At 44.5% G+C, this 26,611-nt stretch overlaps 2 protein-coding genes across 6 annotated transcripts; both read left to right on the top strand.

Moving 5' to 3' along the window:
• The first annotated feature begins 1,837 nt into the window (after positions 1–1,837).
• Positions 1,838–17,444, top strand: LOC100607640 (G antigen 10). 4 transcript variants are annotated; one of them, XR_004028698.1, is made up of 6 exons: positions 1,838–1,984; positions 3,038–3,126; positions 3,610–3,730; positions 11,860–12,157; positions 13,826–13,975; positions 15,332–15,411. XR_004028698.1 is itself a non-coding variant. In XM_030806866.1 (5 exons), the coding sequence occupies exons 2-5, from the start codon at positions 3,046–3,048 to the stop codon at positions 16,746–16,748; spliced, it is 417 nt and encodes a 138-aa protein (XP_030662726.1). In that variant the 5' UTR covers positions 1,838–1,984; positions 3,038–3,045. The 4 variants fall into 4 exon arrangements, 2 of the variants coding, with proteins under 2 accessions (XP_030662726.1, XP_003276900.1); XR_004028699.1 differs by lacking the exon at positions 13,826–13,975 and having other exon boundaries at positions 15,332–15,352; XM_030806866.1 differs by lacking the exons at positions 11,860–12,157; positions 13,826–13,975 and adding an exon at positions 16,660–16,748 and having other exon boundaries at positions 15,332–15,457.
• Positions 17,445–19,596: 2,152 nt separating this feature from the next.
• Positions 19,597–26,399, top strand: LOC100591157 (G antigen 10-like). 2 transcript variants are annotated; one of them, XM_003276884.4, is made up of 5 exons: positions 19,597–19,738; positions 20,786–20,874; positions 21,340–21,460; positions 24,269–24,394; positions 26,283–26,399. In XM_003276884.4, the coding sequence occupies exons 2-5, from the start codon at positions 20,794–20,796 to the stop codon at positions 26,303–26,305; spliced, it is 351 nt and encodes a 116-aa protein (XP_003276932.2). In that variant the 5' UTR covers positions 19,597–19,738; positions 20,786–20,793; the 3' UTR covers positions 26,306–26,399. The 2 variants fall into 2 exon arrangements, with proteins under 2 accessions (XP_003276932.2, XP_030662725.1); XM_030806865.1 differs by lacking the exon at positions 24,269–24,394 and having other exon boundaries at positions 19,628–19,738.
• The last annotated feature ends 212 nt before the right edge of the window (positions 26,400–26,611 follow it).

Here is a 26,611-nt window from a genome sequence, read left to right as displayed (position 1 = left end):
CGTGAGCCTTGGCCTAGTGTGTTTCTTATATAGGGGTCTTGTCTATGTAAAGACTAAAATTATCTGTACCTTTGTGCAGTGGGCTAACAGCATTTATCATTCTATTGATTTAAAGAAAACCATCCTTGACTTTCTAGTGTGTAAGTACATCAAAGCATAACTATAATTATTTTGAAAGTGTATATTGTTATGGATGTTGGGAACCCTGGACTTTCCGCTGCTGTGGGAGTATGTCTTTGTAGGTATCTTTAGTCTGTTTTCTCAACTACAAACATCTTAGGACCATGTGTTGTGACTGGCCAGGAATGTGCCTTGCTAGTTTCATGATGGAGTTGATTTTAAATTGGTGTCACTCTGGCTGTCCTAGACTCCTGGTTACGTAACACTTTCACTTCTCCTGCGATTCTGATGCTACAAATGATAGATGTTTTAGTATTTTCTTACAAGTCCTTGAGGTTGTATTCATTTTTCTGTCAGTCTCTTTCTCTGACTTGTTCATATTGAACAATTTCTTTTTGTTTTGTTTTAGAGACAGAGTTTCACTCTGTTGCCCACATTGGAATGTAGTGGTGTAATCATAGCTCACTGCAGCCTTGAACTCCTGGGCTCAAGGGATCCTCCCTTCTCAGCATTTACAATAGCTAGGACTACAGGCATGTATCATCACACTCAGCTATTTTTAAGGGTTTTTTTTTTTTTTTGACAGAGTCTTGCTCCTTTCGCCCAGGCTGGAGTATAGTGGCATGATCTCAGCTCACTGCAACCTCCGCCTCCCTGGTTCAAGCAATTCTCCTGCCTCATTCACCCGAGTAGCTGGGATTACAGGTACCCACCACCATGCCTGGCTAAATTTTTGTAATTTTTGTTGAGACGGGGTTTCACCATGTTGGCCAGGCTGGTTTTGAACTCCTGACCTCAGGTGATATATCCGCTTTGGCCTCCCAAAGTGTTGGGATTACAGCCGTGAGCCACTGGGCCTGGGCTGTTGTTATTTTTCTATTTTTATTTTTTTTGTAGAGATGAGTCTCACTATGTTGCCCAGGCTGGTCTCAGATGCCTGGCCTCAAGCCATCTATCTTCTTACTTCAGCCTGCAAAAGTACTAGGATTACTGGTGTAAGTCACTGCCCTTGGCCAGATAGAACAATTTCTATTTATCTCTTTGAGTTCACAAACTCTTTTCTTGCCTCCATTCTGCTATTGAATCCATTCAGTGAGAATTTATTTCCTTGGTTATTATATTTTCCACTTCTAAAATTTCCATTTGTTTCTTTTTTGAATATTCTTTTTTTGTGCCAGGACTTTCTGTTTTTACTTGTTTCAAAAGTGTTCATAATTGCTTGTTTAAGCATTTTTAAAATAGCATCTTTAAAGGCTTTGCCAGATAATCCCAACATTTCTGTCTTAGCATTGGTGTCGGTGGATTGTCTTTCCCCATTTGAGTTCCCCTATTTTCCTGGTTTTTCATATTCTGAGTAATTTCAATTTACATGCTGGACATTTTGAATATCAGGTTATGAGACTCTTGATCTTGTGTAAATGCTATGGGGTAAGTTGGTATTTCTGTTTTAGCAGGTGGTCTACCTCTCTTCACAGGCAGCCACTATGGTCCTTATCACCATGGTGGGGCCAGGGCAAGAGAGAGCCCTGGAGGGGAAGGGGATTCAGTTGAAGATGGAGTGAGTTTTGAGGGGAGCACTATCTGAGGTATTTGAGTCCCAGAGGCATAGGAAACAGCAGGGGGAGGTCAGATTCCATTATCCTCAATGGGGATGGGAATCGGGGGTTTCGGGGGTGGGGTTGGGAACTGCTGCCCTCTTCACCCCCGTAGCCACGCATGCTCCTTGGGCACCTGTCTCAGTGCCCATGTTCACTGGGCGTCTTTCCGTCTGCCCTTTAGCCCACGTGGAGAACGCCAGGGAGCTGTGAGGGTGTGCCATCACGTTTCTGCCTTCTGGACACTTTCCTCTACTGAGATTCATCTGGTAGGTCCACAGGCCAGTCCTCCCAAGAGTTGAGGTGTGAGTGAGGGAGAGGAGGAGCCAGTGAGCTTTGGGCAGGTCCAGTGGGTCCCGCGGCGTGATGGTCCGTGGCCTTTGAGGGAGAAGGGCCTCAAGGTCATCCTCCTCCTCCTCCTCACAGGCTGCGACCAGATCATCAGCTTTGTGGTCGTGAAGGGGCCAGGTCAGGGAGTAAGGTAGGCCACGGAGGGGGGGTTGTCAGGGGCTCAGGTGAAGATGGGGTGAGTACTGGGGGTGCTGTTGGAGGGATGGAAGTCCCGAGGTGCCGGGAACCCCCGACACAGGGGAGATCCCTGAATGAGGTCCCGGACAGGTGCGAGGTGGGCCGCAAAGAAGGGGCCTGGAACCTGGGAACGCTGCAGGCTGGTGAGTGCCCCCGAGCTTTGTGGAGTGAGGAGTGCCCAAGTGAGAAGCATTGCAAGGTCTCACTTCCGCCATGGATGGTCCAGAAACAATGGGAAGGACTGGGCGAGGCTGTGTGGTTCAACCAAACTTGATTTAAGGGGGCGAATGGCCCTAGTAAGTGGGAGTGTGCCAAAAGCAGCAGTCACAGGAGTTGTGATTCAGTAGTGTTTTCATGTGGAGTCCACTTGTGAAACTAAACCTTATCAGAAATGTCCTCTGTCAGCGGGGCACCGTGGCGCGCGCCTGTAGTCCCAGTTACTCAGGACGCTGAGGTGGGAGGATCCCTTGAGCGGGAGGTCAAGGCTGCAGTGAGCTGTGATCGCGCCGCCGCGCTGCCAGAGCAACACAGGGAGACTGCGGGACCAAAAGAAATTTAGAAAAAAAATGTCCTCTGCGTTTTGTCACACGCCTTAAGATGATTGCTCTGCCAGCTTGGCCAGCATAAGTGGCTTTGTAGGCACTCAGAAAACGTACACACGTGTGCTTAACTCTGGGACTTATTTTGAAAGTATTTTCAAAATTAAAACGGCAAGTTAACATTTATCCATGGAAGTGATCGAATATAGCAGCCCTCTCGAGCGCATGTTCCCAATCACGGTTGTCTGTTTTCAGTGTGAAATATGAGTTGGCGAGGAAGATCGACCTATCGGCCTAGACCAAGACGCTATGTAGAGCCTCCTGAAATGAATGGGCCTATGCTGGTGAGTGCTTAAACGTTAATTCGATGTTTTCTATTAGCAGAAATTAATTTTTGTGATAGCATTGTTGCATTAGTATGGAAATGCTGATAAAGGTGTTTCCTGCTCATAAAAAATGATGATGGCATCTCATGAAGGAAACATGGATTCTGGAGGATTGTTTTTTCCTCTCGTGTTCTTCAGCTTTTGCCCATGACTTCTCTCTCATGCTTTGTTTGTTAATGACAGATTGTACACATCTATTCCAACACAGAGTATAATAGCTTCCAAAGTCCTTGTGCGTCACTTTTCTCATAGTAACCTCCCTGTGGGTGGAGTAACCTTATTGGGCATAGAAAATAGAGTTGGAGAAATGTCTTTAGGCTTAGTTATGATCAGAAATAGCTATGTATTCTGTATATATATATATATATATATATATATATATAAAACCATGTATTAGTAACAAAACTTTTTTTTATTTGCGCACCCACACATATTCCCCAGCCTGAGAAGTTCAGTGATGAAGTGGAACGACCAAAACCTGAAGAAGGGGAACCAGCAACTCAAAGTCAGGATCCTGCACCTGCTCAGCAGGGAGAGGATGACGGAGCATCTGCAGGTCAAGGTGAGGGAAAGGGAAGAAGAATGTCTGCTGGTGTGCGTGTGTGTGTGTGTGTGTGTGTGCATGTGTGTGTGTGTGTTATGCATTGTTACATAGCAGGAACAGGAGGAAAGAAAACAATGGAAAAAATGCCTGAAATTGACTGGAAAAGCGAGGAGGCTATGTAGTTTGCAGCTTAGCTTAGGCAAATCCCTCACTATGATAAAATTTCTCATCTTTATGAATGAAAGAATGGAGGCGCGGGGATTGTGTTTTATCCAAGAACCCTTGACTGTTGATTACAAAATTTGTATTTTGTTCCAAGGTTTGTGTCTTCCTACCATCTATGTTGCTGTAAAAAAGGAAATGATTTTGCTGAAAATGCTTAAAACTCAAAGGCTTTACTGTGGGGTAGCTTAGTACTGACCCAAGAATAGACCCAGTTCAGAGGAGCAGGAGCAGCTCCAAAAACCGAGTCGCTGAATGTTGGCCCCCGTTTCCTTTGATTGATATTTTTATATGGTACATTTGATAAAAGCTGGATAAATGAGGATACTGCCATACAGGTAGCTGGTTTAGTGATTTTCTAAGTGGCTTTTAGGAGGTGATTAAATCCTTTTATGGTTAGAAAAAGCAAAAAAGGAATTATCCTGAGATTAACATTGAGATAGAAATAATTTCTCTTAGATAAAATATTTTCAAACAAAACATTTATGTAACTGAGGTCCTGGATTATTCCAGGGATGCACTGTTAAAAGTTTCTAGAATCTGACTGACAACAATGCCCATTAACTGCTGTCCGCCCACTCCCTTATTCTCAGTGCGGGACAGTATATTTTCTGTGATTCACAAACAACGTTATATTTGGTGCTTTGTTCTTCATGGGGTTCATTTATGGAATATTACATTTAGGACCTTTGGACCTAAATATAACTTTATTTGAACAAAATGAAGTTTCTATTTACCTCAATAAGTAATGGGTGTCATGACTGTAAGATTTTCCATAGTCCTCAAATCCATTCAGCTAATCAGTCCTTCAGAAATTGACATTGTGATTGTAACCGAAATCCTATCCATGTTGTAGACTTCAGATTTCTCAGCTGATGCACACTGCTCTTGGTACTCTATGGCTGAATATGAGCATTATAGATGTCCTGTGGTTTATCCTTAGATTGTCACTTAGGAGAAAGGTCTCAAGCTGGGCTGAATGCTGTGCATTCATAGTCCCAGCTACTTGGGAGGCTGAGGTGAGAGGATTGCTTGAGCCCTGGAGTTCAAGCCCAGCCTGGGAAACATAGCAAGAACTCATCACTAATAAATAAACAAACAAACAAACAAACAGATAACTAAAGGTTTCATGGTCTAGGAAAACACAGATGCAAAGTTTGTGCCTAGTTGCTAGTAATGTTGCAATCGTAACTCCTTAGTGAACTGTACCACTTAAAAGTAGTTAAGATGGTAAATTTTAGGATATGTGTATTTTTTACCATAATTAAAAAAAACCTCCTGTCTTCCTAAAGTTCAGTGTAATTGTCATATATTCTTTTAAATTTTTACTGTATCTATTTTCAAGGCATAACATTATGGAAAATTTGCAAGAATAGTACAATGAACTCATATACTTTTCACCTAGATTCACCAATTGTTAATAGCTTTCACTCCACAGGTTTCATATCTCTTCCCTCCCTCTCTTACCCTGCTGCCCACACACTCACACACACACACATACGGATATATGTTTGCTGTTATTAATGCTGAATTGTTTTGATAAAGTTTCAGGTATTATGACCCTTTACACCAAGTATTTGAGGGTGTGTATATCATCAGAACAAAAAGTAATTCCTTGGATCAATACTGCAGAAAAATCAAAATCAGGAAATGTAACAATGAGAAAATGCAGTCATTTATTACACAGTGTATACTTAAATTTTGCCAGTTCTCCAGACAGTTTCTTTTTTCCTTTGTTGAGACGGAGTCTCTCTCTGTTGCCCAGGTTGGAGTGCAATAGTGCAATCTTGGCTCACTGCAACCTACACCTCCCAGGTTGAAGGGATTCTCATGCCTCAGCCTCCCATGTAGCTGGGACTACGGGGCCCGGCCACTGTGCCTGAGTAATGTTTCCTTTTTTTGTTTGTTTGTAGTTTTAGTAGAGATAGGGTTCGCCCTGTTGTCCAGGCTGGTCTTGAACTTCTGACCTCACCTGATCTGCCCACCTTGGCATCCCAAAATGTTTGGATTACAGGTGTGATGGAACAGGAATTAAAAGAAATTAAAGAATGTGTAAGCAAAAACTCAGTTGTATGTAAGAAAACCCAATTTCCCCTGAGGAAGAGAAAGAGCTGGAGTCCTTAAAATTAACTGCCTGTTTCTCCTTCTGTGGCTAGTGAGTCTTATCTCTCCCTTTCCCAGGCATTGTGAAGACCCTGTTTCTCTCGTTGTGCGGCTGCAAGGTCACTAGACAGATAATCTTAAGTCTTAAAACATGTTGTTCCTTGAAAAGTAAGAAATAATGTAATGCATGTTTCAATTGAGTAACTGTATTTGTTTCTCACTTCTGTAATACGCTTCCCCTGCACGGATCTCCCCCTGCCCCACGAAATGCTTAAAAGATAGCTTGACTCTTTGTTTGGTGCTCAGTCCTTTGGATGTTAATCCGACTAGGTTGGTGCATCTAAATAATTAAATAATTCCTCCTCAACCCCTCGGTCTCTCTGATTCCTTAATTATCCTGCAGCATTTCTGGTGACCCGGATGGAGATTGGAGATGACAGATTTACTGTCTCCTTTGCCTGTGGGACTAGAGCCCCAGGGCTGGGGGAGACCTAATATCCAAGGCGTGCTGTAGGGGAGCTTCACCTGGATGGAGACTGGCTCTCCCCGCATCCCAGTGGCCTAGCTGGCTGCACAACGGAACTGGAGACAGGGCTGCAGCATGATACCAGCACTTCAGGAACCACAGTAAGGAGAAAGGGCCCAAGGCAGGAAAGCCCGTCCCATAGGGATGAAGGGGAGCTTGATCACCTACTGGGGACTGACCACTAATCCAACCCAGAGTGACTGGGGGCAGCAGGAGTGGCCTGCCAATTTGGATGAACCTCATGTCCCCCTAACAAAGTGAAAGTGGTTCAGTGGTGGAGAAAATGGGCTGATATAGTTGCAAGTGCAGCAAGGAAGAGCTTGCTGGCAGGGTGCAAGAGTGGCTTGCCACCCCAACTGGGAGTGTGTGGGTGTGTGTGAACCTACCCAGGACATGAGAGAGGCTCGTTTCGTCTGATGAGGAGTCCTGGGGTAGGAGTGGTGTGTATGTGTGTGAATGTGGGAGCCTAACTAGGCTCACCCAGGACACGGGAGAGGCCCATTTCGTCCGATGAGGAGTCCTGGGGCAGGGGACATGTGTGAAAGTGTGTGAAAGAGACAATCTCGGGAGAGGCCAATGCGGGGAGTGATGTGGGGAAGCACAGATCCCTCAGCGTGGGCTGTGTGCTCTGAGGCAAGTGCAGGGGAAATCAGACCTAGGACGTTGTGTACAGCTGATAGGACCAGCTCCATGGCCACAGCAGGCTGTGAGAGGGGAAGGCACGTTCCTGGCTAAGCAGCCTCTGAAACCCCCGTAATAGGACCCAGTCTGGTGGACCCGAGAGTGAAAGTGCGCCACAAGGGAGGAAATGGGAGGAAAAGTGTTGAAACCAACTCCTTTGGAGTGCATGATGAAAAAATTTAAAAAAGGATTTAGAGGTGATTATGGGATAAAACTGGATGCTTAAAAGTTAAGGACATACTGTGAATTAGAATAGCCCTCTTTTAGTGTCAGATGGCTGGCCGAAGGCACTACGGAGAAATTGGCCATGTGTTTTAAGGTGGTGACTAGGGTCAGAGGACAGCCAGGGCATTCAGACCTAGTCTTTACATTGATTGATGACTAAATGAATGCAGCCCTGCCTAGCAGTTTATTGTAGAATGCTCGCAGCTCACGCCAAGAGAAATCAGCTGCTCTGGTGGCTACAGAGTTAAAGGGAAAGTCACAGAGGCTTGTAACTCCAAAAGTAAAAAGCGAAAAGTAAAAGCCAAAAGTGAAAGTAAAAATCAGCTGCCCTGGCAGCTATGGAAACAAAAGAAAAGTCTGAGGAAGGAGAAAACCGGTTTTGCAAGAACCACAGAAGGGAATAGAGACCCCTCCTCCCTACATTCCAATCTACCCCCCTTTACCAGGGCTAACTGCCCCTAAGGAGTTAAGTTCAAAGAGATACAGGCTCCCAGTCTCACGGGAGAAGGAGAAATCAGAGCTCCAGGAAGTTAAAGTGAAAAGCTAGAAAAGTCAGGCAGGCCGTCTCAGGTCTGGCAGTGCCCAAGTTATGCTTATGCCTCTTAGGAGGACAAAAGGACCCCCACTAGGACCCAGATGATGCAGTCTGGCTTCAATACCTACGAAGGTGCCGAGAAACAGTTCTGCAAAGGCTAAAGGATGGTAAAAGAAAAAGACAACCAATATAAAAAATCTCAGAGGTGCTCCAGGGTGCAGATAAAAGCACCAGCCAGTTTTAAGAAAGACTTTGTGAGGCATTTTGGGTGTACACTCCGTTTAACCCCGAGGCTGCTGAAAATCAGCGCATGGTGAATACAACATTTGTAAGTCAGGGCCAAGGAGATATTAGGCATAAATTGCAGAAGTTAGAAGCTCCGTAGGTGTGAATGCTACTCAGCTTATTAAAGTGGCTACCAAGATGTACATTAACTGAGATCGGGAGGCAAAGAAGAAAGCTGATTGGAGGCTTAAGAAAGGCTAATTTACTAGCAGCAGCCCTTACAGGAAGAGAAGCTGGCTCTTTGCAAGGAGACATGGACGCGGGCGTGAACGCAGTCACGGAAAAGGCTAGTCTGGACAGGAGTTTGAAAGCCGGCCGAGGCTAGAGAGAGATTAATGTGCATGGTGCAAAAGGAAAGGAAACTAGAAGGATAAATGTCAAAAGAATAAGGAGAATGGTCAATGGTCTAACACCCAAGAGTGGCGTTCGGTTGCTAGTTGTGGTGCTTCCAAGGCAGATCCTGATCTGATTGGCTTAGCAGGGGCCGAGAATTTAGCAGACTGAGACAGACGGGTCTCCATCCTTTTAGGCCCCGGGGAGCCTATGGTCTCTATGGAAGCAGGGGGCCGATTAACGGATTTTTTTGGTTGATATTGGTGCTGATTTCTCTGTGGTAACCCACCCAATTAGCCCCTCCACAAAGAACTGTGCTACTATCGTAGGGGGTACAGGGGCCAAAGAAAAGAGGCCTTTTTGCAAATCCAGATGTGTTATTAGGGGACAAGAAGTGCAGCATGAGTTTCTATATATGCCAAATTGTGCCCTTGTTAGGAAGAGACTTACTCCAGAAACTGCAGGCACAAATTTCCTTTACACCTAAAGGGAATATGACACTGGAGTTTGGAAAGTCTAAGGTAATGGTATTGACTCTGTCACAAAGGCTGAGGAATGGCGGCTCTATGAACTGTGTGCCAGAAGGCTACCGGAGCCGGACCTACACAATAAGTGGGAAATGCTTTTCAAGGAACCAGGTGTATAGGCTGAGGACAACCCCCCCGGACTTGCTGCAAACAGACCCCTGGTGGTAGTAGAGCTTAACCCTCATGCTGCCCTGGTACGAGTCCGTCAACACCCCTACCCAGAGAGGCAATTGATGGCATAACAAAACATTTAAACATTTAAATCGGCTCTATGAACATAGGATTATAGTGAAATGCAAGTCCTCCTGGAATACTCCTCTGCTGCCTGTGCACAAGCCAAATGGTGAATACAGGCCAGTTTACAAAGTGTCCAGGGACAAGGCAAAAGTCTGTTTTCGGGAGGTTGGATATCTAGGATTCATGGTATCCCAAGGCTAGTGCAGGCTTGGAAGTGCATGCAAGGAGGCTGTATGTGCGTTGCCCACCCCAGTTTCAAGGAAGCAGGTCAAGAAATTTCTGGGTGCAGTGGGATTCTGCCGAATCTGGATTCCAAACTTCTCCCTTACAGCAAGGCCCTTATATGAGGCTACCAAAGGAAAAGAAAGAGAGCCCCTCGTATAGGAAAAGGAACAGCAAAAGGCCTTCAAAGATATAAAGGAAGCTCTCACCCAAGCCCCGGCGTTAGGGTTGCCAGATGTAAAAAAAAACCCTTCTTTTTGTATGTGGATGAACGGAAGGGAATGGCAGTTGGAGTCTTCACTTAGTTGTTAGGCTCCTGACATTGGCCGGTAGCATACTTATCCAAGAGACTGGACTTGGTGGCCTTAGATTGGCCCCATTGCCTCAGGGCGCTGGCAGCTACTGCAATCCTTATAGAAGATGCCAACAAGCTAGCCCTAGGTCAGAAGATAATAGTCCGGGTGCCACATGCTGTAGTCACCTTAATGGAGCAAAGAGGACATTGTTGGCTGTCCAACTCTAGAATGCTAAAGTATCAAGGGCCTCTGTGTGAAAATCCCCAGATAACACTGGAAACTGTAAATACTGCCTGTGGAGAAACGCAACTGGAAGGATGGTGGGTTGCCTCACTGCTGGCAGGACCTTCCCCACTGTTGCATAAATACGGTGAACAAAGTGTTCTCGAGCCGGGAAGACCTCAGAGATACCCCTTTGAAGAGCCCAGATGTTGAATACTTCACTGATGGTAGCAGTTTCATAACAGATGAGGTGTGATATGCAGGGTATGCAGTAGTGACCCAATACTCGGTGGTTGAGGCTCAAGCCTTACCTTCTAGGACTTCTGCTCAGAAGGCTGAATTAATAGCATTAACCAGAGCACTGTTATTGGCCAAGGGGAAGAAAGTAAACATATATAATGATTCCAGATATGCTTTTGCAACCCTGCATGCCCATGGGGCAATATACAAAGAGAGAGGACTATTGGCTACTGAAGGAAAAGAAATAAAAAATAAAGAGGAAATTTTGCAATTATTAGAAGCCATATGGGCTGCAGAGAAGGTGGCTGTTATTCATTGCAAAGGACACCAAATCGGGAAAAGCTATGAGGTGCAGAGCAACAGAAAGGCAGACCAAGAGGTTAGGCAGGCAGCAATGAGCAAGGCTTTACCTGAAGAAAGAACTCTAGCAATGCCTCTCCTTATAGAGCCCTGTGTACTGGAGGTAACCAATTACTCTTCAAGGGAAAAAGCTTGGTTTGGTCAGGAAACAGGAAAATATATTAAAAATGGATGGTGGCTGTTCTCTGATGGGAAGCTAGCTGTCCCAGAAACAAAAGCCCCAAGGTTTGTGAAGCAGATCCATCAAGGAACACACATTGGAAGGACGACTAGAAACTTTGATAGGTCGGCATTTCTATGTGCCATGGCTCTCTGCCATCACCCGTGCTGTTTGTGAACAATGTCTATCCTGTGCCCAGAATAATCCAAAACAAGGACCTACTCAACCTCCCGGAATTCAGGAAGCAGGAACTGTTCCTTGTGAGAACCTGCTTGTAGACTTTACTGAGTTACCTCGAGCAGGAGGTTACCGGTGCTAATGTTTGTTTACACCTTCTCAGGGTAGGCTGAGGCCTTCCCCACCAGAACTGAAAAGGCACGAGAAGTGACAAAGGTGCTACTAAAAGACATCATATCAAGATTTGGGTTGCCTTTAACCCTAGGATCAGACAGTGGTCCTGCATTTGTGGCAGAAGTAGTACAACAGCTGACTCAACTTTTAAAGATCAAATGGAAACTGCACACAGCCTACTGACCACAGAGTTCAGGGAAGGTGGAACAGATGAACCAGACACTCAAACAGCTACTGAAAAATTTAGCCAGGAAACTCACTTACGATGGGATCAGATCTTGCCCATGGTCCTCCTCCAGGTCAGTTGTATACCTACAAAACAAACTGGGTATTCGCCCTATGAAATATTGTTCGGAAGGCCACCCCCAATCATTAATCAAATTAGAGGGGATTTAAAGGAGTTAGGAGAGTTAACCCTTAGGAGACAGATGAAGGCTTTAGGAGTGGCAATGTAGGAGGTGCAAAGCTGGGTAAGGGAAAGGATACCTATAAGTCTAACAGACCCAGTGCATCCACATAAGCCAGGGGACTGCCTGGGTTAAAAGGTGGAATCCAACAACCTTGGGGCCCTTATGGGATGGGCCCCATATTGTGATCATGTCTGCTTCCATTGCTGTTAAAGTTGCAGGTGTCACACCTTGGATTCACCATAGCCGGCTGAAACCAGTGGCAGCAGTGACTCCCGACAATGACCAGTGGATTAGCCAACAAGACCCAGATTGCCCCACCCGAATGGTCCTGCGGCGAAACCCAACCACCGCTAAAAAGGACGACTGCCCTGCTCTGACCACACCAGAGGCTGGTCAGTCTACACACGGCTGAAGCTTGAGGATCCTACAAGCTCTGCTCTAGTCGCATCCTGGAAGCTGACTAGTCTATGCACAGCCGAAGCTAAGAGGACCATCTCTGGATAATTAAATGTAAATGCAATTTATAAGCCTAGTTATAATTCTGTCAATACTGATTGTTCTGTTGTTATTACTGCAAATGCTGCAAATGTCTATGCTCAGAAGAAGGTTTGCCATGCCCATGTGTAGTGTAAGCATGTTTCTATTACGTACACTGATGTTGTTACCATTTCTGCCTATACTAAAAGGGGAGAAATCTTGAGAAGGATGCCCACATTGTGTACACACTACCTGGGTAAAAAATGCCATAGTTAAAATTCTACTGTACCATACCTACTATAAATGTACAGGAACCAAGTTAAGAACCTACACATACAACCAGAAACAGTCTGCAATGGTTTAACACAAGAGAGGCTTAGCAGGAGAAGCCCTAAACGTCTGTACAGAGAACCACAAATCAGATGCCCTGACTGTAACATTCAGTGGTCTACACTAACACAGCTCCAACACTTACATTCAGGAAGGACTGCTCTGCTAAGGAGTATGTCAACCAAACCAAATTGTAAGACAAGGACACGCAATCCTTTAAATTTTACTATCTTAAAGCCAGAGCTACCTTTCTGATCTACAGGACAGACAGCACTATTACAGGTAAACAGACAAGGAGCAGGCCTTGGAGTTCCACTACTAATTGTCAAAAAGACTAGAAGGACTCAAATGCGTCCAACCCCGCAATTTCGGGTCCATAAGTCATTGTATAAGCATTTTTATCAGTCAGTGCCTGAGCTTCCCCCATCAACCAAAAACTTATTTGTCCAACCAGCTGTAAACATAGCTGGCAGCTTAGGAATTTCCTCATGCTGTGTATGTGGAGGAAATAATATGGGGGACCAGTGGCCATGGGAGGCAAAGGAATTAATGCCACAAGATAACTTCACTTCGCCTAACCCTGCCAGTGAACCAACAGCCTCAGCCAGTGTTTGGTTGTTAAAAACCTCCATAATTGGAAAATACTGTATTGCCCATTGGGGAAAGGCTTTCACAGAGGGAGTAGGAGAAACAGCCTGCCTAGGGCAACAGTATTATGATAAGACTAAAAACAAAACTCTATGGAGAAACGCCCAGAACGACTCCTACTTACCAGATCCAAACCCTTTCTCTCGGTTCTCTACTCTAAGCCACTCTTGGCATCTCTAGAGGCTCCAAATGCTTGGAAAGCACACTCTGGCCTATATTGGATCTGTGGAGCATGGGCATATCGGCAACTGCTGGCTAAATGGACAGGGGCGTGTGTGTTAGGAACAATCGAGCCATCCTTCTTTCTAATTCCTCTAAAGCAAAGGGAACTCTTAGGGTATCCAGTTTATGATGAAAATAAAAGAAGAACTAGAAGAAGCATAATCACAAAAATAGACACAAATGTCAAAAAGGATGTAGACATAGGAGACTGGAAGGATAATGAATGGCCTCGTGAAAGAATCACTAAATATTATGGGCCAGCTACCTGGGCACAAGATGGGTCATGGGGATATCGTACCTCAATCTATATGCTCAACTGCATCATAAGGTTGCAGGCAGTCCTTGAAGTTATAACCAATGAAGCGTCAAGGGCACTAGATTTATTGGCAATACAAGCAACACAAATAAGAAATGCTATATATCAAAATAGATTGGCTTTAGATTACCTCTTAGCCTCAGAAGGAGTATGTGGAAAATTTAATTTAACCAACTGTTGCCTAGAAATCGATGATAATGGCTGATCTGTCATGGAAATCACAGCTAGAATGTGCAAGTTGGCCCATGTTCCAGTTCAGACTTGGTCCAGATGGTCCTCGGATTCATTGTTTGGAGGACGGTTCTCAACCTCTGGAGGATTCAAAACTCTCATTGGTGGGTTTTTGTTTACTCTTGGCATCTGCCTCATCCGCCCTTTTATTTTACCCCTGTTTATTGGGAGTATTCAGTCAACTATAAAGGCAATAGTAACCCGACACACTACCGCACAGTTGATGGCATTAACCAAACATCAGCTGCTGTCAGTAGAAGAAGAAGCTCAGCTCCGCGAAGAGGTGGCAAATAGTGGTGCTTTCTATGAACACCTTTGTTATAAAAAGCACCAATGGGGGGAAATGAAACAGGAATTAGAAGAAATTAAAGAATGTGTAAGCAAAAACTCAGTTGTTTGTAAGAAAACCCAACTCCCCCTGAGGAAGAGAAAGAGCTGGAGTCCTTTAAAATTAACTGCCTGTTTTTCCTTCTGTGGCTAGTGAGCCTTATCTCTCCCAGTCCCAGGCATTGTGAAGATTCTGTTTCTCTAGCTGTGCAGCAGTAAGGTCACTAGACAGATAATGTCAAGTCGCAAAACATGTTGTTCCTTGAAAAGTAAGAAATGATATAATGCATGTCTTAATTGAATAACTGTCTTTGTTTCTCACTTCTGTAATACGCTTCCCCCTGCACAGATGTCCCCCCGCCCCATGAAATGCTTCAAAGGTAGCTTGACTCTTTGTTTGGGGCTCAGTCCTTTGGATGTTAATCCGACTAGGTCAGTGTACCTAAATAATTAAATAATTCCTCCTCAACCCCTCGGTCTCTCTGATTCCTTAATTATCCCGCAGAAGTGAGAACCCAGGCCCAACCCAGATAATTTTATTGATAGAATTTCTTTTTCTGATCCAGAGTCCAGTTCAGGATCATGTCTTGCATGTGCTTTTCAGGTGTTTTTAGTTTCCTTTAATCTGGAATGTTTCCTTAATTTGTCTTTGTCATTCATGATACGGACATTTTTGAAGAGGATAGACCAGTTGGTTTGCAGAAGGTTCTGCAGTTTGGGCTTTTTCATGTATTTTTTAAAGAGTTTTTTCAACTCAGCATTTATTGGTGGCTACTCATGCCATATAAGAGTCTAAGTGCTAGGAGTGTTAGTGCTGTGAGAGACAGGCTTTCAGCCTTGAGTCATTTAATACGAGAAGGACAATCAGAAGTAGAATAACAGAGAAGTGCAAAGGAGGCAACAAAGTTGTCTGACGGCAGTCTTCAGAAAGGAAGACGGTAATATTTGGAACACCTTGTTTTCCTGTTTTCTGCTAACAGACTCCTGAAATAATGTTCCTGGAATTCTTACCAACACATTTATTATTACACTAGCTAAAGCTTTTATATAATAACACTGAGAGCAAGAATATGATTTTCTTATTCATATTTCATGTTTAACTGCTTAAATTGAGATGCATTTTTATTTTTAAGGGCCGGAGCCTGAAGCTGATAGCCAGGAAGAGGTTCACCCAAAGACTGGGTGTGAGTGTGGAGATGGTCCTGATGGCCAGGAGATGGGCCCGCCAAATCCAGAGGAGGTGAAAACGCCTGAAGAAGGTAGGCAATCCATTAGGCATGCACATTGTAGGGTGTCTGTTTCCACAGTATCGTATTATAATTCTTACTATTTTTTTTGAGATGGAGTCTCGCTCTGAAGACCAGGCTGGAGTGCAGTGGTGCCATCTCGGCTCACTGGAAATTCTGTCTCCAGGGTTCAGGTGATTCTGCTGCCTGAGCCTCTGGCGGAGCCGGGCTTACAGACATGCTCCACCGTGCCCAGCTAATTTTTCTAGTTTTAGTAGAGGCAGGGTTTCATTACGTTGCACAGGTTCTTCCCGAACTCCTGACCTCAGGTGATCCACCTGCCTCGAGCACTGAAATTGCCGGGATTACAGGCGAGAGCCACTGTGCCCGACCCAGCATTGTATTTTTAATAACAGAGAGGTAACAATACTGCCTCTTTAGTAACAGAGTTCTTATATAAAGGTCATTTGAAACGTAGTTCAGGCCCCAGCACCCGACCGATAGACTGTCAGACACAGAAACAAACTGAGTCCAAGCTAAGTTGAATTAAATGTTTTGAGTATACGTCCTTAAACCAGTAGCTCATACTTTTTAGATGCTTTTGTAAAGGTCTGCTTTTAATCAATACATAACAGATTTGTAACACCCATCACTTGGTGTGAAAAATGCTGAAGCACTCATGCGGGTTCTAATACCAGCTCTTACAGCCTTGGCGAGATTCTGAGTGAGTCCTTTCACTTCTAAACCTATCTTTGGTTCTTATGAAAATAGTGAGTTGAAGTCAGAGATTTTAAAACCATTTTCCATTCTGGTTCTTTCATACTCTGATCCTGCTGCATAGAATGCATGGGATACAGAGATCACCTGCTTCGCATGATTTGTTAATCACAAATCATGAAACCCTGGCCTGAGTCATCTGAAAATCTCTGAATTGAGATTTCATTGTCAGTAAGAAAGTGAGTGGGTACTCTGCTTCATCCTAGTTTTTCCGTGTGGAGAGCGGAATACGTAGTGTAAGATCTTGTGAAATTGTGAATTCTCCCTCTTCTTGGTTTGTTTGTTTGAGACACAGTCTCAGTCTGTCACCCAGGCTGGAGTGCAGTGGTGCAATTCCAGCTCACTGCAAACTCTGGCTCCCAGGCTAAAGCTGTCCTCCCACCTCAGCCTCCTGAGTGGCTGGAACGACATGCACAAACCACTGTGCCTGACTACATTTTTTTTTTTCATTTTTGTAGAGATGAGGTCTCACTATGTTGCCCAGGCTGGGATTCTCTGGCTTTTAATGAACAATTGCTTCTTAAATCTTTCCCCACGGAAACCTTGAGTGACTGAAATATCAAATGGCGAGAGACCGTTTAGTTCCCATCATCTGTGGCATGTAGGTCAGTGATGCTCAGCATGGGTGTGAGTAAGATGCCTGTGCTATGCATGGTGCCTGCCCCACCGTCAGTCTTCATGAGCCACTATTTCTAATAAGACTGTAGACACACATAGGATAGAATCATCTCTAATCATATCAAATGTTACATGTAAGTTTCAGCTTTAGAGACATGAATTGATAAGATTTAAAGTTGAAAGACCATGACTCTAGTACTTCCTGAGTAATCAACTGAAGTATGTTTTACACATGTGTTTTCCAAATTGCTGACTGTTAATTGTAAGTGCTCCTGAATTGAAAGGAGGCAGTTGATGTTCAGGGAGGAAATTACTTTTAAATTCTGCAGGTCTACGCTCAAAGTTTACGCAGAGGTTCAATTGCGTGTAAGACACAGGATCACCCATAGGGTTCCGTTTTTAGTCCATTTAATAAAACCCAAACTGTAGTGTGCTTTGTATGCCTTTAAGGTCATCTGAGTAATCTGTTGCTAAGTCATGTTCCCAATTGTTACGTTTTCTGTTACAGGTGAAAAGCAATCACAGTGTTAAAAGAAGGCACGCTGAAATGATGCAGGCTGCTCCTATGTTGGAAATTTGTTCATTAAAATTCTCCCAATAAAGCTTTACAGCCTTCTGCAAAGAAGTCTTGCGCATCTTTTGTGAATTTTATTTCTAGCTTTTTGATGCTGGGAAATATGTATCATTCTCTGAAATCGTATATTGTAACTCTTTGAGCTGGTATGTGGAGACATCATTCTTTTTTTTTTTCTTTCTTTCTGTTTTCTCTTTTGAGATGGAGTCTTGCTCTGTCGCTCAGGCTGGAGTGCAGTGGCGCGATCTCTGCTCACTGCAACCCTGCCTCCCGGATTCAAGCAGTTCTCTGCCTCAGCCTCCCAAGTAGCTGGGATTATAGGCACCCACCAGCACGCCTGGCTGAGTGTTGTGTTATTAGAGATGGGCTTTCACCATCTTGGCCAGGGTGCTCTTGAACTCCTGACCTCATGATTGACCCGCCTCGGCCTCCCAGAGTGCGGGGGTTACAGGCCTGAGCCACCACGCCTGGCAGAGACATAATTCTTAACTTACTGGTTTTCTGTCCAGCAGCCTCGTGAAATATGCTTAAGAATTCTCACGTTTACTTCTAGATCGTTTTCAGTCTTCAACATACAGAAACGTATCATCCTTGAATAAGAACAATTTTGTTTCTGCCATTTTTTTCTTTTTCCTTCTGTAATTTTTGTAGACACGGGGTTTTGCCATGTTTCCCAGGCTGTTCTTGAACTTTTGAGTGCAAGTGATGCACCCGCCTCCCCTCCCACAATGCTGGGATTAACTGGCGTGGGCCACCGTGCCGGGCCTGTTGTTGCCATTGAAAGAGTTTTATTTCCTTTTCTGATTTTATGGCATTGCTTAGACCCACCTGTTACAAGGGTGACAGTGGACGTCCCTGTCTTATCCCTGATGAGAAACCGAAAAATTTCAACATTTCCCCATCCTATTTGCTGTCCTTTTTCTGCAGACGGACTTTATCAGAGTAAGTCATTCCAGTCTGTTGTAAATTTGCTGAGAATATTCATTTGAATATATGTTGATTTTCATCAAACGGTGCATCTATTTCGATTACCACAGCATTTTTCCCCGTTCATGTTTTAATATAGTGAATTCGATTGATAAATTTGTACGTTTTTAGGTTCAATTATTAAAACTTGAGACGGGGTCTCACTCTGTCACCCAGGCTGGAGTTCGGTGGTGTTATCAGAGCTCACTGCAGCCTTGACCTCATGGGCTCAAGCGCTCCTCCCCCCTCAGCCTCCTGAGTAGCTGTGACTATAGGTACATGCCACCATGCCCAGCTAATTTTTTGATTTTTTTTGTTTTTTTGTAGTGATGAGATTTTTCTGATGTTGCTTAGGCTGGTCTCGAAGTCCTGAGCTCAGGTGATCTGGCCAGCTCAGCCTCCCAAAATACTAGGATTACAGGCGTGAGCCTTGGCCTGGTCTGGTTTTTCTTATATAGGGGTCTTATCTGTATAAAGACTAAACTTAATCTGTGCCTTTGTGCGGGTGGGCTAAGAGCATGATGACTTTTATCATTCTATTGATTTAAAGAAAACTCTCCTTGACTTACCAGTGTGTAAGTCCATGAAAGCATAATTCTGTTGAAAGCATATATTGTTAATGGGTGTTGGGAACCCTGCACTTTCCGCTGCTGTGGGAGCGTGTCCTTGGAGGTACCTTTCATCTGTTTTCTCAACTCACAAACATCTTAGGGCCTTGAGTTGTGACTGGTGGGACTATGTATCTTGCTATTTTCAAGACGGAGTTTACTTTCACATGGTGTCACTCTGGCTGTCCTGTTTCCCTGATACTGTCACTTCTCCTTCTGTGATTCTGATGCTACAAACGATAGATATCGTTTTAGTATTTTCTCACGGGTCCTAGCGATTGTATTCATTTTTCTTTCAGTCTGTTTCTCTGACTTGTTCACATTGAACAATTTCCTTTTGGGGTATGTTGCTAGTTCTGTTTTCGCAGGTGGTTTACCTGTCTTCCCAGCCAGTCACAGTGGTCCTTGTCCCCATGGTGGGGCCAGGGCAAGAGAGGGCCCTGGGTTGGGGGTGGGGTTCAGTTAAAGATGGGGTCAGTTTTGAGGGGAGCACTACTTGAGTCCCAGAGGCATAGGAAACAGCAGAGGGAGGTGGGATTCCCTCATCCTCAGTGAGGACGGGAATCGCGGGTTTGGGGCGTGGCACTGGGAACGGCAGCCCTCCCCAGCCCACAGCCGCGCATGCTCCCTGGGCTCCCGCCTCAGTGCGCATGTTCACTGGGCGTTTTCTGCCCCGCCCCTTCGCCCACGTGCAGAACGCTAGGGAGCTGTGAGACAGTGCGGTCTGGGTCCTGACGTGGGGACTCTTTTTCCTCTACTGAGATTCATCTGGTAGGTGTGTGGGCCAGTCATCCCGGGGGCTGAAGTGTGAGTGAGGGTGGAGAGGGCCTCGGGTGGGTCAGGCGGGTCCCGCTTCCTGGTCTGTGGCCTCTGAGGGAGAAGGGCCACGAGGTCGTCCTCCTTCCCTTCACAGGCTGCGAGGCCACCAGCGGCTTCGTGGTCGTGAAGGGACCTGGACAGGGAGGAAGGAGGAAGGTGGGCCACGGAGGGGAGGCTGTCAGGGGCTCAGGTGAAGATGGGGTGAGTGCTGTTTGGGGGATGGAAGTCCCGAGGTGCCGAGAACCTCCGACGCCACAGGGCAGATTTCCTGAATGGGGCCCCCGGCGGGGGCGAGGCGGGCGGTAAAGAAGGGACCTGGCACCTGGGAAGGCTGTGGCCTGGTGAGCGCCCCCCGGCGGTGTGGAGTGCGGAGCCACCGAGTGAGAAGCACTGCAAGGTCTCACCTCCGCCATGGAAGGTCCGAAAACAGTGGGAAGGAGTGGGCGAGGCAGTGCGGTCCAACCAAACTTGTTGTGAGGAGGGGTGAATGGCCCTAGGAAGTGGGAGTGTGCCCAAAGCAGCAATCAGGAGAATTGTGATTCACTAGTGTTTTCGTGGGGAGTCCACTTGTGAAACTAAACCTCATCAGAAATGACCTCTGTCTGCGGGGCGCAGTGGCGCTCGCCTGTAGTCCCAGTTACTCAGGACGTGGAGGTGGGAGGATCCCTTGAGCGGGAGGTCGAGGCTGCAGTGAGCTGTGATCACGCCGCTGCACTCCAGCCTGAGCAACACAGGGAGGAGACCGCGTGTCCAAAAGAAATTTAGAAAAAAATGTCCTCTGCCTTTTGCCACACGCCTTAAGATGATTGCTCTGCCAGCTTGGCCAGCATAAATGGCTTTGTAGGCACTCAGACAGTGTACACACGTATGCTGAACTCTGGGACTTATTTTGAGAGTATTTTCAAAATTAAAACGGCAAGTTAACATTTATCCATGGAAGTGATCGAATATAGCAGCCCTCTCGAGCGCATGTTCCCAATCACGGTTGTCTGTTTTCAGTGTGAAATATGAGTTGGCGAGGAAGATCGACCTATCGTCCTAGACGAAGACGCTATGTAGAGCCTCCTGAAGTGATTGGGCCTATGCTGGTGAGTGCTTAAACGTTAATTCGATGTTTTCTATGAGCAGAAATTAATTTTTGTGATAGTGTTGTTGCATTCGTGTGGAAATGCTGATAAAGGTGTTTCCTGCTCATAAAAAATGATGATGGCATCTCATGAAGGAAACATGGATTCTGGAGGATTGTTTTTTTCCCTCTCGTGTTCTTCAGCTTTTGCCCATGACTTCTCTCTCATGCTTTGTTTGTTAATGACAGATTGTACACATCTATTCCAACACAGAGTATAATAGCTTCCAAAGTCCTCGTGCGTCACTTTTCTCACAGTAACCTCCCTGTGGGTGGAGTAACCTTATTGGGCATAGAGCATAGAGTTGGAGAAATGTCTTTAGGCTTAGTTATGACCAGAAATAGCTATGTATTCTGTGTATAGATGTAAAATTTTGCATCAATAACAAAACTGTTTTTTATCTGCGCACCCACACGTATTCCCCAGCCCGAGCAGTTCAGTGATGAAGTGGAATCACCAGAACCTGAAGAAGGGGAACCAGCAACTCAATGTCAGGATCCTGCAGCTGCTCAGGAGGGAGAGGATGAGGGAGCATCTGCAGGTCAAGGTGAGGGAAAGGGAAGAAGAACATCTGCTGGTGTGTGCGTGTGTGTGTGTTCGTGTGTGTGTGTGCATGTGTGTGTGTGTTAGGCATTGTCACATAGCAGGAACAGGAGGAAAGAAAACAATGGAAAGGATGCCTGAAATTGAATGGAAAAGCGAGGAGGCTATGTAGTTTGCAGCTTAGCTTAGGCAAATCTCTCACTATGATAAAATTTCTCGACTTTACGAATGAGAGAATGGAGGTGCCAGGATAGTGTGTTATCCAAGAACCCTTGACTGGTGAATACAAAATTTGTGCTGTGTTCCAAGGTTTGTGTCTTCCTATCATCTATGTTGCTGTAAAGAAGGAAGTGATTTTGCTGAAAATGCTTAAAACTCAAAGGCTTTACTGTGGGGTAGCTTAGTACTGACCCAAGAATAGACCCAGTTCAGAGGAGCAGGTGCAGCTGCAAAAACCGAGTCGCTGAATGTTGGCCCCTGTTTCCTTTGATTGATATCTTTATCTGGTACGTTTGATAAAAGCTGGATAAATGAGGATACTGCCATACAGGTAGCTGGTTTAGTGATTTTTCTAAGTGGCTTTTAGGAGGTGATTAAATCCTTTTATGGTTAGAAAAAGAATTATCCTGAGATTAACATGAGATGGAAATAATTTCTCCGAGCTAAAATATTTGAAAGAAAACATTTATGTAACTGAGGTCCTGGATTATTCCAGGGATGCACTGTTAAAAGTTTCTAGAATCTGACTGACAACAATGCCCATTAACTGCTGTCCGCCCACTCCCTTATTCTCAGTGCGGGACAGTATATTTTCTGTGATTCACAAACAACGTTATATTTGGTGCTTTGTTCTTCGTGGGGTTCATTTATGGAATATTACGTTTAGGACCTTCGGACCTAAATATAACTTTATTGGAACAAAGTGAAGTTTCTCTTTACCCCAATAGGTAATGGGTGTCGTGACTGTAAGATTTTCCATAGTCCTCAAATCCATCCAGCTAATCAGTCCTTCAGAAATTGACATTGTAATTGTAACCGAAATCCTTTCCATGTTGTAGACTTCAGATTTCTCAGCTGATGCACACTGCTCTTGGTACTCTGTGGCTGAATATAAGCATTATACATGTCCTGTGGTTTATCCTTAGATTGTCATTTAGGAGAAAGGTCTAAAGCTGGGCTGATTGCCGTGCAGTCATAGTCCCAGCTACTTGGGAGGCTGAGGTGAGGGGATTGCTTGAGCCCTGGAGTTCAAGCTCAGCCTGGGAAACACAGCGAGACCTCATCGCTAATAAATAAATAAATAAATAAATGAACAAACAAATAAATAAATACGTAAATGAGTAAATAAAGGTCTCATGGTATAGGAAAACACAGATGCAAAGTTTGTGCCTAGTGGCTGGTAATGTTGCAAACATATTTCCTTAGTGAACTGTACCACTTAAAAATAGTTAAGATGGTAAATTTTAGGATATGTGTATTTTTTACCACAATTAAAAATTCCTTTCTTCCTAAAGTTCAGTGTAGTTGTCATATATTCTTTTAAATTTTTACTGTATCTATTTTCAAGACATAACATTTATAGAAAATTTGCAAGAATAGTACAATGAACTCATATACTTTTCACCTAGATTCACCAATTGTTAATAGCTTTCGCTCCATAGGTTTCATATCTCTTCCCTCCCTCTCTTACCCTGCTGCCCACACACTCACACACATACACATACGGATATATGTTATCTGTTATTAATGCAGAATTGTTTCGATAAAGTTTCAGGTATTATGGTCCTTTACCCTATGTACCTGAGGGTGTGTATATCGTCGGAACAAAGAGAAAGTCATTTCTTGGATCATCACTGCACAAAGATCAAAATGAGGCAATTTAACAATGAGAAAATGGAGTCAGTTAATACACAGTGCATACTGAAATTTTGCCAGTTCCCCAGAAAATTTCTTTTTTCCTTTTTTTTTTTTCTTCTTTGTTGAGACGGAGTCTCTCTCTGTGGGCCAGGTTGGAGTGCAGTAGTGCGATCTCGGCTCACTGCAACCTACACGTCGCAGGTTCTAGGGATTCTCATGCCTCAGCCTCCCGTGTAGCTGGGACTACAGGCGCCGGCCACTGCGGTCTGGAACTTCTGACCTCACCTGCTCTGCCCACCATGGCATCCCAAAATGTTTGGATTGCAGGCGTGAGACCCCACGCCCGGCCCAGATAATTTTATTGATAGGATTTCTTTTTCTGATCCAGAGTCCAGTTCAGAATCACGCCTTGCATGTGCTTTTCAGGTGTTTTTAGTTTCCTTTAATCTGGAACGTTTCCTTAATTTTTCTTGTCATTCATGATACGGACATTTTTGAAGAGGACAGACCAGTTGGTTTGCAGAATATTCTGCAGTTTGGGCTTTTTCATGTATTTTTTTAAAGAGTTTTTTCACTCAGCGTTTATTGATGGCTGCTCATGCCATATAAGAGTCTAAGCGCGGGGAGTGTAAGTGCTGTGAGAGACAGGCTTTCAGCCTTGAGTCATTTAATACGAGAAGGACAATCAGAAGTAGCATAACAGAGAAGTGCAAAGGAGGCAGCAAAGTTGTCTGAGGGCAGTCTTCGGAAAGGAAGAGGGTACTATTTGGAACACCTTGTTTTCCTGTTTTCTGCTAACAGACTCCTGAAATAATGTTCCTGGAATTCTTATCAACACATTTATTATTACACTAGCTAAAGCTTTTATATAATAACAGCGAGAGCAAGAATATGATTTTCTTATTCATATTTCATGTTTTACTGCTTAAATTGAGATGCATTTTTTATTTTTAAGGGCCGGAGCCTGAAGCTGATAGCCAGGAAGAGGTTCACCCAAAGACTGGGTCTGAGTGTGGAGACGGTCCTGATGGCCAGGAGATGGGCCCGCCAAATCCAGAGGAGGTGAAAACGCCTGAAGAAGGTAGGCAATCCATTAGGCATGCACATTGTAGGGTGTCTGTTTCCACAGTATCGTATTATAATTCTTACTATTTCTTTTTGAGATGGAGTCTCGCTCTGAAGACCAGGCTGGAGTGCAGTGGTGCCATCTCGGCTCACTGGAAATTCTGTCTCCAGGGTTCAGGTGATTCTCCTGCCTGAGCCTCTGGCGGAGCCGGGCTTACAGACATGCTCCACCGCGCCCAGCTAACTTTTGTATTTTTAGTAGAGACAGGGTTTCATTACGTTGCACAGGTTCTTCCCGAACTCCTGACCTCAGGTGATCCACCTGCCTCGAGCATTGAAATTGCCGGGATTACAGGCGAGAGCCACCGTGCCCGACCCAGCATTGTATTTTTAATAACAGAGAGGTAACAATACTGCCTCTTTAGTAACAGAGTTCTTATATAAAGGTCATTTGAAACGTAGTTCAGGCCCCACCCAGCACCCGACTGATAGACTGTCAGACACAGAAACAAACTGAGTCCAAGCTATGTTGAATTAAATGTTTTGAGTATACGTCCTTAAACCAGTAGCTCATACTTTTTAGATGCTTTTGTAAAGGTCTGCTTTTAATCAATACATAACACATTTGTAACACCCATCACTTGGTGTGAAAAATGCTGAAGCACTCATGCGGGTTCTAATACCAGCTCTTACAGCCTTGGCGAGATTCTGAGTGAGTCCTTTCACTTCTAAACCTATCTTTGGTTCTTATGAAAATAGTGAGTTGAAGTCAGAGATTTTAAAACCATTTTCCATTCTGGTTCTTTCATACTCTGATCCTGCTGCATAGAATGCATGGGATACAGAGATCACCTGCTTCGCATGATTTGTTAATCACAAATCATGAAACCCTGGCTAGAGTCATCTGAAAATCTCTGAATTGAGATTTCATTGTCAGTAAGAAAGTGAGCGGGCACTCTGCTTCATCCTAGTTTTTCCGTGTGGAGAGCGGAATTCGTAGTGTAAGATCTTGTGAAATTGTGAATTCTCCCTCTTCTTTGTTTGTTTGTTTGTTTGTTTGAGACACAGTCTCAGTCTGTCACCCAGGCTGGAGTGCAGTGGTGCAATTCCAGCTCACTGCAACCTCTGGCTCCCAGGCTAAAGCAGTCCTCCCACCTCAGCCTCCTGAGTGGCTGGAACTACATGCACAAGCCACCGTGCCTGACTACCTTTTTTTTTTTTTTTTCATTTTTGTAGAGATGAGGTCTCACTATGTTGCCCAGGCTGGGATTCTCTGGCTTTTAATGAACAATTGCTTCTTAAATCTTTCCCCACGGAAACCTTGAGTGACTGAAATATCAAATGGCGAGAGACCGTTTAGTTCCCATCACCTGTGGCATGTAGGTCAGTGATGCTCAGCATGGGTGTGAGTAAGATGCCTGTGCTATGCATGGTGCCTGCCCCACCGTCAGTCTTCATGAGCCACTATTTCTAATAAGACTGTAGACACACATAGGATAGAATCATCTCTAATCATATCAAATGTTACATGTAAGTTTCAGCTTTAGAGACATGAATTGATAAGATTTAAAGTTGAAAGACCATGACTCTAGGACTTCCTGAGTAATCAACTGAAGTATGTTTTACACATGTGTTTTCCAAATTGCTGACTGTTAATTGTAAGTGCTTCTGAATTGAAAGGAGGCAGTTGATGTTCAGGGAGGAAATTACTTTTAAATTCTGCAGGTCTACGCTCAAAGTTTACGCAGAGGTTCAATTGCGTGTAAGACACAGGATCACCCATAGGGTTCCGTTTTTAGTCCATTTAATAAAATCCAAACTGTAGTGTGCTTTGTATGCCTTTAGGGTCATCTGAATAATCTGTTGCTAAGTCATGTTCCCAATTGTTACGTTGTCTGTTACAGGTGGAAAGCAATCGCAGTGTTAAAAGAAGACAGGCTGAAATGATGCAGGCTGCTCCTATGTTGGAAATTTGTTCATTAAAATTCTCCCAATAAAGCTTTACAGCCTTCTGCAAAGAAGTCTTGCGCATCTTATGTGAATTTTATTTCTAGCTTTTTGATGGGGCGAAATATGTATCATTCTATGAAATCGTATATTGTAACTCTTTGAGCTGGTATGTAGAGACATCATTCTTTTTTTTTTTCTTTCTTTCTGTTTTCTCTTTTGAGATGGAGTCTTGCTCTGTCGCTCAGGCTGGAGTGCAGTGGCGCGATCTCTGCTCACTGCAACC

The sequence above is a fragment of the Nomascus leucogenys genome, chromosome X (assembly GCF_006542625.1).
Source record: "Nomascus leucogenys isolate Asia chromosome X, Asia_NLE_v1, whole genome shotgun sequence".
NCBI classification, from domain to species: domain Eukaryota; kingdom Metazoa; phylum Chordata; class Mammalia; order Primates; family Hylobatidae; genus Nomascus; species Nomascus leucogenys.
The sequence above is the reverse complement of the archived record's forward strand: the minus strand, read 5'-3'. Positions and strand labels throughout refer to the sequence as shown.